Here is a 16,928-nt window from a genome sequence, read left to right on the forward strand (position 1 = left end):
CCACCCTGGGGTGCAGCTCCTAGGAAGCCCGAGGCGCCAGGGCCCAGGTGGGACACAGGCATGGCCCCAGGGGTCAGTTTTCTTCATTCCCCTTGGGGGTGTTACTCTTGGCCAGGTCCTGAAGCAGTCCCGTGGGCTAAGGTCTAGGCAGAGAAAGAGCTGGTCCCCGAAGGTCATCTGGTCACCAAACGGATGTGACCCTCTTGTGGCGGGTCGGGCGGGTGGTCTTGCCTCAAGGTCCCCTCAGCATCTTCCACCAAGTCCCAGGGCCAGACAGAACCTGTGCTACCTGGCCGAGCCAACCTTCTTAGCAGGATCTGGATGGAGTATTGGGTGGGGTGGGGGGCAGGGACCAGGGCCAGGCTGAAGGCAGGACGGAGGGGCTGGGAGCTGTCACTCCGTCTTCGGGTGGGGTTCCTCTGGGATGAGGGTGTGGAAAAAGTAATCCCACAATTTAGTGCTGATGCCGAATCCTGGAGAGGGAAAGAGGAGGCACTGGTGAGGAAGGAGGGAGGCATTTGCTTGGAAAGGGAGTCAGGGGAGTGCAAGCTGGCGGGGAGGCTGTTGACACCGGCACCCAAGGCCTTCCCGACCCCCAGCGTCATCCTGGCAGAAGTCAAGATGGAGCTGGAAGAGACCGCCATTCCTTATCTGGCCTGGGCTCCTGGGATACCTGGCGCCCCGCCTGCCCCTGCTTGTCTCTGCCTGCCCCTCCCCCACCTCCATCTTCTCCCCCACCCCAGTCCATTCCTGCTTCAGGGCTTTGCCCCAGTTGCTCCTGGGATGCCAGATGCTGGCTTCTCTTCACTGGGATCTCGGCTCTAAGGGCTTCTCCGCAGCGACACGTTTCTTGACCATTTTATCTCGAGTTTTGCTGTCCAGCTAGCCACATGCAGTTACTGAGTGAACATGGGCAGTGTGGCTAGAGCTATGGAGGAACCGAATTTCTAACTTCATTTAATTTTAATTAATTTGAATTTCGGTGTAAAAACGAACTGGAGAATTTTGAAAGCATGTTTGGAGCAACTCAGCTATGTGAATCTACTTTTTGACTCCAAATTGTATAAAATCTACATGTAGATCTAGTATCTCCACAAACATTAGCATTTGAATTGCGATGTGCTGTTAGTATAAAACATGCCCTGGGTTTTGATGATTTTGTAGAAGAGGCATTAATGATTTTGTATGTTGATGACATGCTGAAATGATATTTTGGTTATGTTGGATTAAATATATTATGAAAATGATTTTCAACTGTGGATTTTCACATTTTAATGTGACCACTAGAAAATGTATTTTATTTTTTGAGTTGGAGTCTCACTCTGTCACCCAGACTGGAGTGTAGTGGCATGATCATGGCTCACCGTAGCCTCGACCTCCTGGCTCAGGCAGTCCTTCTGCATCAGCCTCTCAAGAGGACTACAGGTGTGTGCCACTATGTCCAGCTAATTTGTTGATTTTTTTGAAGCCATGAGGTCTCACTATGTTGCCCACACTGGTCTCGAACGCCTAGGCTCAAACAATCCTCCCGCCTAGGCCTCCCAAAGTGCTGGGATTACAGGTGTGAGCTACTGTGCCCAGCCTGAACATTTAAAATCATATATGTGGCCTGCATATTTCACTGAACAGTGCTGGACCCCTCCCTGCACCTACATGGTTCCTCAACTATCACCTTGCTTTATTTTCTTTATGGCATTTATCACTGTCTGAAATTATCTTGGCCATTTATTGATGTCTTTGTCTCTGTATAGCCCCCTGCGCCCGCGAATAGGATGGAGGGAGCCCTCCGTGTATGCCTGGCACCCAGAACAGTCCTTAGTAGGGGCTCAAGGGTAGTTGTCAAATAAATCAACAAACACACAAGGGAGACACTGGCCCGTGCTCACCTGACTTCTGGTGTGCAAAGTGGTGCTTGACATGGTGGGTCTTCATGCTGTACAGGTAGGAGCCCTTGTGCGGCGAACCAAAGTGCAGGTAGTAATGGATCATGTCGTAGATGACGTAGCCCAGGAGGCCCCCTGCAAACAAAGTGCCCCCCACCGCCTCGGGCAGGATGAACTGTAACAACCCGTAGAAGAAGGCGATTACCAGAGATGCCGGCACAGGCGGGAAGACCAGGCGGGAGCCGTCGAAGGGTGCCTGTGGACCGAAGGCTTGCATGTCAGGAGGCAGCCCTAGGCCCCAGGGCCTGTCTGCGGTTACAGCATGCCAAGCCAGAGCCATTCTCCTCAGAGGACCAGGGCGGAGCAGCCCAGACATTCCAGTGAGGGAGTAGCAACCTGTCATGGGTAGGCTTGGCGCCCTTGGTGGTTTGGGGAGGGCAGGTTGCCATGCCTGAAAGACCTGGAGAATCTGCCCGGTTCCCCTCTGCAAGCCGGGGTGGGGCCTGGCAAATGGCTGAGGAACATGGGAACAGGGGCGATGTGAGGCAGGACAGGCCGGGTGTGCTGATGGCTCAGGGCCTACCACATTCGCTAGAGGTTATTTTGGCTCTCGAATGTGTTAGGTGCTAGACAGGAGCCCCGCCCCCAAGCACCATGCCTCTGGCTAGAGGGACTTTCTGGAGACAGGGCACCAAATCGGAGGCCCAATGGAGTCAGGGAGGGCAATGCATCAGCGAGCTGAGGTTAATGATGCTTCCATGGTGGGGAGACCCTGGAAGCTACTAGAAATGTTCTTCCCATCCCCATGTCCAAACAAGAGGCCTTCTTTGTTCCGAGAGGGTGTGGTCACAGTGAAACAGAGAACAAAGGGGCCAAGCCTTTGGCTCTTGAGCTTCAAAAGCCAAGGGCCTGGCATAGAGGTCAGATTTTAGCTACTGCTTAGTGAACAGACAGAGAAGAGGGAGACCCTTCTTCAGACAGAGAGAGAGAAAATAGGTGATAGCCAAACAGTGTTAGGCTGGTGTGGGCCCCCCTTCCCTCAGACCAGGGGCAGCAGGACGCGTGGTGTGTAGGAAAACCAGCTCTCAGAAAAAAAAGGGAATGGAAGGAAGGAGAGAGGAAGAGAGGGATAAAGGGAGGAACAAAGGGAGGGAGGAAGTGTGAGCCCTGATTTGTAGCATTTGCTAATTCCTGTGGTGTAAACACTCCCACGATGGCTGGTTTCAAGCTACCAATGTGACGTCACTGAAAGTAAAGCCAGGAGGGAGGGACACGATGGCTCCATGGGTAGGTACAGGCAGGCTCCAGGTCACAATTAGATTAGGTCCCTCAGATGGATAGGTTTGGAGATCTGAGAATACGTTCCTGGTTGGATCCCAGCTGGCTATGGATCACACAAGCTCTTTGCATCCTTATGGTGTGGCAGCAGGGGACTGGGCAGATTGGTGTGGAAATATCTTGGGAGAGGGAACCTGAGGCAGCCCCTGGAGCCCTAAGTGGCCTGAGCAGGCCTCTAGAAGGTCTCCTTAAGGATGGGAAAGTTAGCTGATGGGGTAGTGGATTTGAAAAGGTATCATGAGTTAGAAGGGACATGGCCGATGCAGAGAGCCCTGGAGAGCAGGGCCAGGTGGGACTGGACATCAGTCTGGAGGGAGGATACTGGCCAGGCCTGGACCAGAACTGTGGGACCTCTTAGAGCATACCTGACCAACAGGTTGACCCAGCGCTGGACACCCACCTCAATACTGGCTGCTCTGAAAGCCCCCTAGGATGCAGACCATCTCTGAGGAGAGCAGAAGGGCAACGTGCCCAGCCTGCCTGAGAACTCTCTGAGTCAGTTGGAAAAAACTCTGAATTTGGCTCATTTGATGAACTAGATTGAGTTACTGCCGGGAAACCAAGGTGAAATCAGGTTCCATATCAGGGTCTTTTTTTGTTTGTTTGTTTGTTTTCCACAATTGGTGTCCTGAAAAGTGTCATATCTGCTACATTTTCTCTGATTTATGCCCACCAGAGAACAAGAGAACAGAAGGTGGGAGGAAAGGACTCACTTTCAAGGAGATGGAAAGATAAGGGCAAGTCCAGAGCTTGGGGGCCTGGTGGGAGCGTCCAGGGACAAGCCAAGGACAGCACAGTGCAGGGATAGAGAGGCCACCAGGGGGGAATACAGCTTCCTTTGTGCAGACCTGTCTTCTAGGCCCAGCTTCTGGGACATCACAGAGTCCTTGAAGAGCCCCAGGGTGGTGGATGGTTGAGAGCCCAGACTCTGGAACCCCCAGGACAGGGTTCAACATCCTGGCTGTGCCAGGTGTGTCTCAGGACAAGTTCCCTAGTTTCCCCAAGCCTTAGTTTCCTACTCTGTGGAACAGGGAGCACCATCTTCAGAAGGAAGCTCCATAAGGGCAAAGGTTTTTGTCTGTTTTGTTCAGTGATGTCTAGAGCAGTGCTTGGCACATAGTAAGTGCTCACTGAACATTTGCAGAATGAATGAGTGGATGAATGAGTCATGGTGAGGGTTAAAGATGGTATATAAAGGGTGGGACAGAGTGCCTGGTGTTAACAACTATGGCGTGTGTGTGTACGCGTGCGCATACACACACACACGCATACTCTCCCTCTGTCCCTGCTCGACCCAATCACTCCTGTGAACATCGTCAAATGCCCTGGGTTTCCCATCACTCCCAACCCATCACCAGACTCCCAGCAAGTCGGGCTGGCTGTGTGTGTGGCCCTGGGTGGGGACCCCGCCCTGCTCACCTTGTGGTGCTGGCCGTGCATGACGAAGTGCAGCAGGATGAGGTAATAGCTGTTGCTGGGCGGCTTCATGTGGAACAGGAAGCGGTGGATGAGGTACTCTATGAGGCTCCAGAGGAGCATGCCCAGCAGGAAGAGGCCAGGGAACACAAACTCGGGCACCACCACCGAGTACTCTGCAGGGGTGGCAGAGCGCGCGAGGTCAGGGCCAGCGGGCCATGGTGCCCCACAGCACCTGGTGGCTCCAGATGTCCCCGTCTCACCATCCCGGTCAGCTTAGGGGCTGCTACCCTCCGTCCTGCGGTGACAGGGTCAGGCTAGGCCCCACAGCTGGGCCCATGGGTCAAAATGGGAAGGAGGCTGTGGGCTCCAGAGTGGGCTCTGGAGGGGCCTTTGCAGGAGCAACAGGCTGTGACCTGCTCCGGACTTTGGCCTGGAAGGGTGGGCTTGCCTCAGGGGAATCAGGGAGAAGGAGACAATCCTGAGCCGGGGGTTACGGAACTGCCAGAGACCATGGGGCAGCAAGGACGGGAGAAACCAAGCACAGAAATCTCAACAGACAAGACGTGAACTCAGAGCAGAGGAGGGAGATCTGAAAAAACTGAAAATGATCGACCGAAACCAGTTCTGGGCCACGGCGCCTGACCCAGGACTCCATCCCATTTTAAGGCTGGAGGAGATTCACATTTTATCTGTCCATCCATTGAGACCTCTCTGGGCTGTGTGCATGCTTTGGGTCTTGTGAATGATGCTGCTATGAATATTCGTGTACTGGTTTTGGTGCGAACTGATATTTTTGCTCCTCTTGGGTTCATACCTAGGGGTGGAACTGCTGGGTCATGTCATATAACTCCATGTTTAAACTGAAGATGACCGGAAGCCTGGGGGGATGTCGCGAGGTTCCCAGTATCCAGCCCTTTGATGACAAACTGCAGTCCTTGCAGTTCGCGGTTCTTTACTTCATTCTTTCTGTGACCTCACAGGGACCTCGGCTCTCGTCCCTGCATTTTCCATACCCACCCTCTTAGCTTCTCTGCTTTCTCCGTGGGACATGGCTTCAGTTACTCTTTCTTTGGCCACTAAAGTTGGTTTTTTTGGTTTTGGGTTTTTACTGGGGGGTTGGAGTTTCACTCTGTCAACCAGGCTGGAGTGCAGTGGCCATGGTCATGGCTCACTGCAGCCTCTACCTCCTGAGTTCAGGTGATCCTTCTGTTTCAGCCTCCAGAGTAGCTGGGACTACAGGAGTGAGCCACCAGGCCTGGCTAATTTTTTGATTTTTTTGTAGAGACGAGGTCTCACTATATTGTCCAGGTTGGTCTCAAACTCCTGGGCTCAAGCATTTCTGCTACCTTGCCCTTCCAAAGTGCTGGGATTACAGGTGTGAGCCACCGTGCTTGGCTGTTATTTTTACATAACAGCTTTATAAAAATCGAATTCATGTACCATACGATTTATTCACATTAGGCATACAATTCAGCGGTTTTTAGTATATTCAGAGTTGTGCAACCATCACCCTCAAAAGAAACCCTGTTCCCATTATCAGTCACTCCCCATTTCTTCCCAAACACTCCCAGTTCTCGAAAACCCCTATTCTACTTTCTGTCTGTAGGATTAGCCTATTCTGGACATTTCATATACATGGAATCATACAACATGTAGTCTTTTTTGACTGACTTTTTTTTTTTTTGAGTTGGAGTCTCACTCTGTCACCCAGACTGGAGTGCAGTGGCCGCTCCCGACCACCGCAGCCTCGACCTGCTGGGCTCCAGCGATCCTTCCACTCAGTCTTCCAAGTAGCTGGAACTACAAGCACGTGCTACCACGCCCAGCTAATTTTTGATTTATTGTAAAGATTAGGTCTTGCCCAGGCGGGTCTCGAACCTGCAGGCTCAGACAATTCACTCACCTCAGCCTCCCAAAGTGCGGGATTACAGGCTGAGCCACCGAACCCAGCCTGACTTCTTTCACTTAATATTTTCAAGGTCCACTGATGCTATAGCATGTATCAGAACTTCATGCCTTTTAATTTACTTTTTTTAAAAAGATGGTGGTCTTGTTATGTTACTCCTAGCCTCAAGTGATCCTCCCACCTTGGCCTCCCAAAGTGCTGGGATTATAGGCATGAGCCACTGCACCTGGCCCAGAACGTCACTCCATTTTAAGGCTGAATGAGATTCACATTTTATCTGTCCATCCATCGAGGCTTCTCTGGGCTATTTGCATGTTTTGGCTCTTGCGAATAATGCTGCTATGAGCGCTCGTGTTTTGGTGTGAACAGGTGTTTTTGTTTCTCTTGGGTACATACCTAGGGGTGGAATTGCTGGGTCATGTCATCACTCTATGTTTAACCTTTTGAGAAACTGCCAGACTGTTTCCCAAAGCTAGCCATGTTCTTTTAACCTTTACTCCATCTCTGTCATTTGTACCCACAAACCCCCAATGTTGGGTCAGTAGGAGAACCTGTCACCCCGTACCCAAGCTGCTGAGCCTGGAGGGAGAGTCATGCCGCTGCGGGTCTGGCACCTTTGACCTCCACGAGACCCAAAACACTGCCTGGCAGGGGATCCTTGCATGTCTCTCGCTTCAGCTCCCTCTCCACCGCCCTCAGACATTCTCCATTCCACTTCACTCCTTCTCCTTCCACCCAGTCTCCTGCTTCCAGAGAAGCCTGGGGCAGGGGAGAAGGGAGAAAGAAACTGCTCCTCCCACACCCTCCTTCCACCTCCAGCCACACCAGATTCTGCCCTCATCCTGGAGTATCATTCTTGCTCCTCAGGGAAGAGGTGTGCGCCCTGGGACCCAGGCCTGGATGATCAGAATAATAAAAGTAGATGTGTCTTGACCTATGTGCCCGACACCATTCAAGTGGATTACTTCATATTTCCTTTCTTTCTTTCCTTTTTTTTTTTTTTTTTAAGAGAGACAAGGTCTGGCTCTGCCATCCAGGCTGGAATGCGGTGGTGCAATCATAGCTCAGTGCAGCCTCAAACTCCTGGCCTCAAGTGATCCTCCTGCCTCAGTCGCCTAAGTAGCTGGGGCTATAGGCATGAACCACCACATCCAGTTATTTATTTATTCTTTTGCTATGTTGCCCCGGCTGGGGATCACTTCATATTTCATCTCACCATGGCCTTATGAGGGAAACTCTGGAATTGTCATACGGATAAGGATGTAGAAGCACAGAAAAATTATGTTGCTTGCCAGGCTCACCCCACTAAGCAGTGGGAAGCCCTCAGCTGCCTCCTCTTGAAGCCCCTCCATCCCAACCAGCTCCTCTGGGCACCTTCAACCTCTCCTCCCCTGGCTCTTCTCTCACCTCTACGAGGTAGGCAAGACTTTCCCACATGGACTCGGCCCCTTCATCATTGCTCAGTGCAGCCCCGAGAAGCTAGGATGGACCCATGGCTTGCCTTTGCTGCTTCCCATCGGCTCATCGAGTCTCTAAAATCTGTCTTCTGCCCTAGTCTACCACAGCTGCGAAGGCCATTCGTGGATATTTCTTGCCAAATCTAAGTAATTCTTTCAATCCACCTCTAACTCAACGGTGGCATATGACATTAGAGACTGCTTTCTGCTTAAGCCTGCAGCTGCCCGGGTTCTCAGCCCAAGGCTTAGGACTGTCGGGAGGTATGAAGTTGGATCGTGGGGTGTCTGTGAGCCCGTTGAAATCTATCCAGTTACTCTCCTGAGGGCATTTTTCTGGGGAGAGGGTCCACAGCTTCACACATTCTCAAAGGACCTGGGACCAAGAAGATTGGAAGAGACAGCCCATCCTTGCCTGCTGGAGCACCTGGCTCTCCTCCTCTTCTCGGGATGCCCTGCTCAGGCTCCATCTTGGAAACCCTGCCTCTGTCCCCAGAGTCAAAGCCGTGGCCTTCCAGCTCTCTGCTCCATCCCTGCCTTCAGCCACGCCCCACTTGCTGGTGACCCGCAGATTTGCACCTCCAACTCCGCTTGCTGCTGGGCAGTTCCACGTGGTTGGCTATAGGCCCCCAAGGTTCACATCTCCAAAATGAGGCCACACCTATTCCTCTCTCTTTGCGCCCACCCCACCACAGGCTTCTTTCTTGGGCTCCCTTTCTCAGGGGAATACTGACATCCACATGTTACCAAAGGAGTCAGGCTTGTTATCCCTCTCCCCCATGTTCAATCAGTCACTGAACCCTGCCGGCTTCACCTCCTTGGGATCTCTTGGCAAAGCAAAAGATACCAGACACCAAAGGCCACCGAGGATGTGATTCCACTTATATGAAATGGCCAGGATAAGTGAATTCATGAAGACAAAGAGCAGATTGGTGGCTTCCAGGGGCTGGGGGAGGGGGAGGGGAAATGAGAAGCAACTGCTCAACAGGTGTAGGGTTTCATTTTGGGGTGATGAAAACATTTTGGAAATAGAAAGAGGTGGTGATTGCACGACGTTGCTAAATGCCACTGAATTGTTCACTCTAAATGGTTGATTTTGTGTTATATGAATCTCACTTCAATTAAATCTATCCATCTGTTTTTCCATCTATCCATCCATCCATCCATTATCTGTCCATCTATCCATCATCTATTTATCCATCCATCCACTATCTATCTATCTATCTATCTATCTATCTATCTATCTATCTATCCATCCATCCTGTCCATCTAACCATCCATCCATCTTGGCTGAGTCTACTGCTCTGAATCCCATCACCTTGTCTCCTCACGCTCCCACAACCGCATCAGCCTCCTACTCAACTCCCTGTCTCTACACGCTGTTAAAACCCTTCCATGGTGCCTCATGACCTCCAGGCAAAGTCCTAACCCCATGGTATCACACTCAAGGTCCCTTGAGACCTGCTCCTGCCAGCCATGTCTCTGCCTCCTCTCTTCGTCACCTGTAACTGGGGCCAAACCAAACCGTGTGTGACTTCTTGAATGTGAGTCTATAATTTTGCTTGTGCCTCCTTCATTGGAATCCCCTCCCTGCCTCCCTTATCTTTGGCAATTCAGCCCCAGGTGAAGCCTGTGTGGATGCCCTTCCCCACCCTCAGTGAAACTCCTGGGTCCTCCTCAGCCCCCGATGTTACCCTCACACTGCACTGTGCCTGCTGTTTTGTTCACTTGTCCCCCACGAGGTTATGAGCATTTTGTGGGGAGGGTCTGCGTCTTTCATTTTATATGCCCAGTGCTGAACATAGCAGGTGCTCAGAGAGCTGCTGGGAGAATAATAGGTAAAAGAATACCCTCCAAAGGGCTTGCATGGATCAGATGTGATCTGTGTCATCCAAAGTGTAGAACCAGGCCCAGTGGGGGGCAGCTTTGGGTTAAGGAGATACCTCTGAAGGGCTCGAGCTGTGTGCACATTGTGAGCAGGCCCAGGATGGATGACCACAGGTGACTGGAGAGGAGAAAGTCCAGGAAGGCAGGGCGGGAGAGTGGACTTTCTAGCTCTCAGGACAAGATCCTAGGTCTGATATTCAGTTCTAAATGAATCTTCGTGCAATGAAAATATTTTTTTCACACCTCACCTGGGAACTAAAATGCTGCAGCCAAGATTCAGCCCCCAAAGTATCCTCTCTCTCGTCATGTTTTAGGTTGGTCTGACATCTCTTATCAGGGGGTCTTCTCTGTTCACATCTGGTACAAGATGCTTGCCTAACAGCCTTGCAGCCTTTGACTGCAAGTGGCCAGTTGGCCTTAGTTAGACCACTCTAGGTGGTCAGAGATGCTGCTTCCAGGGAAGTCGCGACACGTCTGGTCTTTCCAATCATTCAGGTGAAGTACAGAAAGCATGGGCTTTGGGTTTGCAGACCTGGGTTCAAATCCTGGCTCCACACGGCTTACCTGCTATAGTTTTCTCAAAAGTAAAATATCCTACCCATCTTGAAGGGCAGTTGTTAGGATGAAGGTAATATAATACCTGATGCTATAGTGAGTATATATGCTATATTTTATAATGAGGATAATATATATTAATATTTATTATAATCATATTATATACTCCTGGCATTTAGCAAGTAGCTACTTTATTTTATTTTATTTTATTTTTTTAGTTGGAGTCTCCCTCTGTCACCCAGACTGGAGTGCAGTGGCCGCTCCCGGCCACCACAGCCTCGACCTGCTGGGCTCTGGCGATCCTTCCGCCTCAGCCTTCCAAGTAGCTGGAACTACAGGCACGCGCTGCCACGCCTGGCTCATTTTTAATTTATTGTATAGATGAGGTCTCGCCAAGTTACCCGGGCAGGTCTCGAACCCACAGGCTCAGGCAATCCACTCACCTCAGCCTCCCAAAGGCGCGGGATTACAGGCTGAGCCACCGAGCCCGGCGTAGCTACTTTAATTTCTAAACAAAATGAGCCCAAGTCCATTCATCTCAGTTCTGATGCATGGTCCTACTTTTGCCCACCTCCCGATTCCCTGCAGACCTCCAGAGGGTCCCAGGTTGAGAAAGGGGGAGTTTATCAGCTCCCCGATTCTCCCTGTCCAGAGCTGAGGTGCCCTTCCTCACCTCTTAGCTCTCTTATTGGGGAGAAAGGACTGGCCACACAGGAACATTCCCTGACCACAGACTTTGGCCTGACCTTTGCCGGGATGCCCACACATCATCCCACTGGCAGCCTGCGTCCTCATGCAGGACGCCACTCAGCAGAGGGGCTGGCTCAGTGCTCACTCTAACACACCCTTGGGAAGTGCTCTGGGGACATCCTGAGCTTGTAGGCTCCTCTGGTTTTTCAAAGCATTTTCTTTTCTTTTTTTCTGAGTTGGAGTCTCTGTTGCCCAGACTGGAGTGCAGTGGCACACTCATGGCCACGACAGCCTCGACCTGCTGGGTTCCGGCAATCCTTCTGCCTCAGCCTTCCAAGTAGCTGGAACTACAGGCGTGTGCTACCATGCACAGCTAGTTTTTAATTTTTATTGTAGAGACGAGGTCTTGCCAAGTTGCCCGGGTGGGTCTTGAACCTGCGGGCTCAGGCAATCCACTCGCCTCGGCCTCCCAAAGGGCTGGAATTACAGACTGAGCCACCGAGCCCGGCCTCGAAGCCTTTTCATACATGCATCTAGGAATGTCAGCCTTGAACTGCTGTCCCCGTTCAGCCTCCACTGAACCTTGGCACTCTGACTCTTCTGCATTTATTCCAGCAAGTCCTTTGTCCAGCAGCCGCACTGGGACCCTGCCGAGTCTCCCCTAGTCTCGCTTTGTGGGCTTTTATTTTCTTTGCCTGTGGTTTGTGCCCTGCGTGACAAGCGAGGGAACAAGGGCGGCAAAGGGAGCCATATCTCTCATGGCTCTACCACTGGCATCATGGTCACAGGCGTACTCACTCTCTATACTGGACCTTAGAAGACACGCATATTTCAGCTCTCTGCAGAGGCCTGCAGGGCCGATGGGGTCCTCAAATCACCCTCCCTGCCATACAGAAAAGTCCCCTCCTATAGGTCAAGCCTCTGCCCGCCCCCTCACCCCAGCATCAGCCTTGTCTGCCCATCCGGCCGGAGCTGGTACTGAGTGGCATCTCTGGAGGAATCTGGCAGAGGGACCTGGGCCAAAGCCTCAGCATCCCCTTCCCCCTCTGGCCGCCAGCCCTGGCGGCCCTGCCACTGTTTGTGATTGTTAGGGGAGTGCCGGCGGACAGAGGACGATTCAGCGTGCAGGCCTTCTGAGCAACAAGCCCCGTGCTGTGCCTGAGCTATTCCGCGTGGGCAGAAAAGGGTAACCTTGGCTCTAGGGGCACCCGCAGTAACCCTCAGTGACCGGGGACAGCACTGGGCTGGGTTGGAGGGGGACTTGCTCATTCAGGTGGATAAACGGAAGCCCCTGATGCTGAGTTTGGGGCCCCTCTCATCTCAACCATTCAGGCCCTTGACCTGCCGCCCCTGGGAGAGGTGGGTAGAAAAAAAGCTCCAGAGTGTAGGGAAAAGAGGTTGTGCTTGGCAGGGTGAGTGAGGCTCAGAGGCTCAGAGTCAGGAATGTGGCATGTGGGCAGGAGAGGAAAGCTCACCCGAGAGGCATGTGGCTCCCAGCACCTCCCAGAGGCAGGCTGGGCCAGGACAGATAGACCACCTAGGCAGGGGGTAGGCACCTAGAGGCCCCAGGTAGGCGGTGATCTTGTGGGGCCAGCTGGCAAAGAGGCCACACCTAAGCCTGTGGCCACCCTCAGAGACTCGGTCCCATAGGCTTTTTGGTCATTGCCCCATGTCAGTCTCCTTCTCTGTTCCCTGCCCTCCGACTAGAAGCTGGGGAGCTTCTGGTGTCTGCATCCTAGCCACGTGACCCTGAGCCACTACTTGACATCTCTGAGGCTCTATTTCTTCAGCTCTGAAAGGGGATAATGCTAGGACCCTTCTCATGGGCTGCTGGGAGGGATACAGGGAATAGTTCTGGAAAGCACATGGCATGGTGCATGGTAAGTGCCCAGCAGAGGTTAATGGGTGATACTCCCAGTCTGGGGCTCTGCTGCAGAACCTTTTGCCTTAGGGACACTCTAGGGCACCCCTAGATCTTTCTCTTCCATGGACAATCCCACTTCAGCTCTCAACCATGCCACCCAGTGGAGTAATTTCATTTAGTTTCTTGACAGTGAATCCCAGGACAAACATTTTCTGGCATTAGATTCAGTGAGAAGCCAGCCCTCTTTTTCACTGCTGTGTCACCTGATGGAATGATTTCATTTAGTTTATCCTGATGAGTTGTTGGGTTTTATATCCATTTGGGTGGTGGGTGGGAGGGAGTCTAACAAAATTTTTCTTTGGAAGACTTTTTCTTTCTTTCCTCCCTCCCTCCCCCCTTCCTTCTTTCTTTAAAAATAAGACTTTCTTTATTACTTTTTGAGTCCAAGTTTTACTATGTCACCCAGACTGGAATGCAGTGGCATGGTCACGACTCACAGCAGCCTCGACTTCATGGACTTAGGAGGTCCTTCTGCCTCAGCCTTCGAGTAGCTGGGATACAGGCATGTACCACCATGCCCAGCTAATTATTTTTATTTTCATTTTTCGTAGAGACAAGGTCTTGCTGTGCTGCCTACGCTGCTCTCAAACTCTGGGGCTCAAGCGATGCTCTTGCCTCAGCCTCTCAACGTGCTGGAATTCCAGGCATGAGCCACGGTGCCCGACCTTGAAAGACTATTTCTACAGAGAGGCCTCACTGGAAATGTTTGTGATGTGGTTTGGGGTTCTGTGCACTTAAAAACCCTGGGCCAGGGAGAACAACTGAGGTTTCCTGCCTCCAGGATCCATGAGAGCAAGTCAGGAAGGAACCTGGCATTACCTGTTGTGAATGATGCAAAGAGCCGGACGTTGCCCTGGGCGAGGGTTCTATAGTAGGACCAGCTTAGATACAGCATCAGGGGCACCCAGATGATGGGGACGCTGTACCTGCAGGAGGGCCATCAGGGTGAGAGAGATACACATACAGGTGCTTGACAGGGTCCAGCTTTCCTAGAGACACACACTTCTTTCTTTTTTTTTTTTTTTTTGAGTTGGAGTCTCACTCCGTTGCCCAGACTGGAGTGCAGTGGCCGCTCCCGGCCACCGCAGCCTTGACCTGCTGGGCTCCAGCGATCCTTCTGCCTCAGCCTTCCAAGTAGCTGGAACTACAGGCACACGCTACCACGCCCGGCTAATTTTTGATTTATTGTAGAGATGAGGTCTCGCCAACTTGCTCAGGCGGGTCTCGAACCTGCGGGCTCAGGCAATCCACTCACCTCAGCCTCCCAAAGCGCGGGATTACAGGCTGAGCCACCAAGCCCAGCTGAGATATACATTTCAACTGGGGAGGGGCGTGTAGACAAGATGACACTAAAGCACATGCAAAAAGCATATGAGGACCTAGGGTCAAAAGACACCAGTATGGGACATGAGAAAGAGAAAAGAAGAGAGAGGTTGTGAGTCTCTCTGCCTCCCATCTCTGAGATTAGTTATGACAGAAAAGAACTTTGTCCCCAGGACTCCTGACTCTATGTAGCTGGACAGATGCTGACCTCTTGTGGCAGAGGAGCTAATTGCAGGCAAAATTGTTCCCATGGGCATTAAAGGCTAGAACCACTTCCCCATAGGAGTCTGGAATAGACCAGGGATGGCAGTCAAAGTGGCTTCTGGCTACATGTTGGGCTGTCACCAGCTCAGTGGACAAAACCATGCATAGGAATGAGTTATGCCCATGGCAGTTTCCACCCTCTTCAAGAGTTTACAGCACAGCCCTGGGCTCTTGGGAGGTACCCAATTTCCCCTCCCCCTTCCTTATCTGATTGGTACAATCAGGAGTGGGCGACAGCCTGCAACAGTCTCAGGGAAGAGCTCACCAGACAGTCTTGGAGAGGGCCTCGACGAGGTCTGAGTGGAAGAGGCGGATGGGTCTGCTCACCGGCTGGTGGACCCACTCATCATACTTCTCTCCCAAGTGGCCCACCTGCCACAGGAGAGGCTTTTGCCAGTCCACCAGGTCCTGCAAGAGATGAAGCCAAGTGGACACTTGATATTCATGTCTTCCCACATTTGTCCTCCCGTCTCCTGGGTGTGGCATCCCAATGCCCACCTCCCACCTCGGCTCATGTGGTCTGTGTGGGGTTACCCTCCCTCCTGCTTCAATGACCCAGAAAAACCAAGCTGCTCATCCTAGCCCCAAGTCACAGCAATGGGATCCACTACAGGCTCGTGACTTGAGCTGGACCCATAAGCTGACAGATACATTCTGTTCCTGCTGGAGTTGCTGAGTTGGCAGGGCATGAGCCTGGAGTTGCTAGCAGGAGCTTCCTGAGGACCCAGCTGGCACAGAGCATGGCCAAGCCAAGAACTAGAGAGGGAGTCTTGGTGATGACAACTGAGCACTCAGATTCAGCCACACCCGAATTGAAAGTCTTGCCCAGGATCCTATAGGTATAAGAGGTGATACATTCTGTATCAGGAATGATGTAGGACCTTTCCCCTCTACTATGGGCTTTCTTCTTGGCATTGGTCTTGGTAATTCATTCATTCCCCCATTCAAACAATCATCCATTCAACAATTTGCTTACTATTTCATGTATTTCTATATTTCTACACTAGGTGCTAGGACGAATCAACAGAAACAAAAGAGACCATCTTTGCTTTGTATAGATCAGTGCTTAATCAGAGTGTAGACTCTGGAGTCAAGCCTGGGCATAAATCCTGCCTCCGCCATTTACTGTGTGACCTTGGGAAAATTACTTAACCTCTCTGAGCCTCAGTTTCCCCAGCTAGAAGATGGAAGTAATAATAATGGCACCTGCATGAAGAGCTCAGCAAGATGTGGTATGCCAAGCAAGATAGTTCAGTGGAGATTCAGAGGCAGAACGATTGGGACACATGCCAGGGTTCAGGGAGGGTGAGGGAAGATTTGCAAGGAACTAGATTTTGGATTGGGGCTCATAAAACATAGAAGATTCAGTAAGGGGAAGAAAGGAAGGACAGAGGGGGAGCGAGGGCCCAGATGCAAATCTGAACGCGATTGTGGCCCACTCTGTGCCTTGACACTGCTGTGGACAGCAGGAAAAAGGCTACTGAGGGTTCACGTAATAGAACACCCTGTACCAGGCCCAGGAGATGGGGTTTCATCCTCCAGGCCAGTGGTATCCAAAGCAGGGGTGTATGTGGACCCCAGTGGTACTTACAGGTTGGCCTCCAAAGGCAGGGAGAAAATATTAGCAACCCTGTTTCTATTTTTACTTTTTTTTTTTTTTAATTTAGAGAAAGGGCTTGCTCTGCCACCCAGGCCAGAGTGCAGTGGGGCGATCGCTGCTCAATGCAGCCTTAAACTCCTGGACTCAGGTGGTCCTCCTGTCTCCGCCTCCCAAGGAACTGGGACCATAGATGTATAACATCACACCTGGCTAATTAAAACTTCTTTTTTTGTTTGTGGAGACAGTCTTACTATGTTGCTCAGGCTGGTCTTTGAACTCCTGGCTTCAAGTGATCCTCCCACTTTGGCCTCCCAAAGTGTTGGGATTACAGGCGTGAGCTATCGTACCCGGCCTGTGTGTGATACATTTATCTCATCTTTTTAAAATTAAATTTTATTTTTTAGAGGCAGAGCCTTGCTATGTTGCCTAGGATGGCCTCAAATTCCCGGGCTCAAGCAATCCTCCTGGCTCAGCCTCTTGAGTAGCTGGGACTACATACAGGTGCATGCTACCACGCCTGGCTTTACCTCATCTTTAAACTACATTTGAATGTGCAGAATACAAGGATATATTAGCACATACAAATACTTTATAGACGCCGGACTCGGTGGCTCAGCCTGTAATCCCACACCTTGGGAGGCTGAGGTGAGTGGATTGCCTGAGCCCGTGGGTTCGAGACCTGCCT

The 16,928-nt window shown here is 51.6% G+C and overlaps 1 protein-coding gene across 1 annotated transcript in view; it reads right to left on the reverse strand.

Annotated features, from left to right (window-relative positions):
- Nucleotides 1-231: 231 nt before the first annotated feature.
- FA2H (fatty acid 2-hydroxylase) overlaps nt 232-16,928 on the reverse strand; it is a 27,398-nt gene continuing 10,701 nt past the window's right edge. Inside the window, exons 2-6 of the mRNA XM_021717446.1 lie at nt 14,909-15,051; nt 13,876-13,982; nt 4,641-4,813; nt 1,887-2,139; nt 232-473 (exon numbers count right to left, since the gene is read on the reverse strand). Coding sequence (XP_021573121.1) covers nt 394-473; nt 1,887-2,139; nt 4,641-4,813; nt 13,876-13,951 — 582 coding nt within the window. The 5' untranslated portion in view covers nt 13,952-13,982; nt 14,909-15,051 and the 3' untranslated portion in view covers nt 232-393. The remainder of the gene's footprint in view (nt 474-1,886; nt 2,140-4,640; nt 4,814-13,875; nt 13,983-14,908; nt 15,052-16,928) is intronic.

This window comes from Carlito syrichta, unplaced genomic scaffold (assembly GCF_000164805.1).
Source record: "Carlito syrichta isolate Samal-C Ts95f unplaced genomic scaffold, Tarsius_syrichta-2.0.1 Scaffold309739, whole genome shotgun sequence".
NCBI classification, from domain to species: Eukaryota; Metazoa; Chordata; class Mammalia; order Primates; family Tarsiidae; genus Carlito; species Carlito syrichta.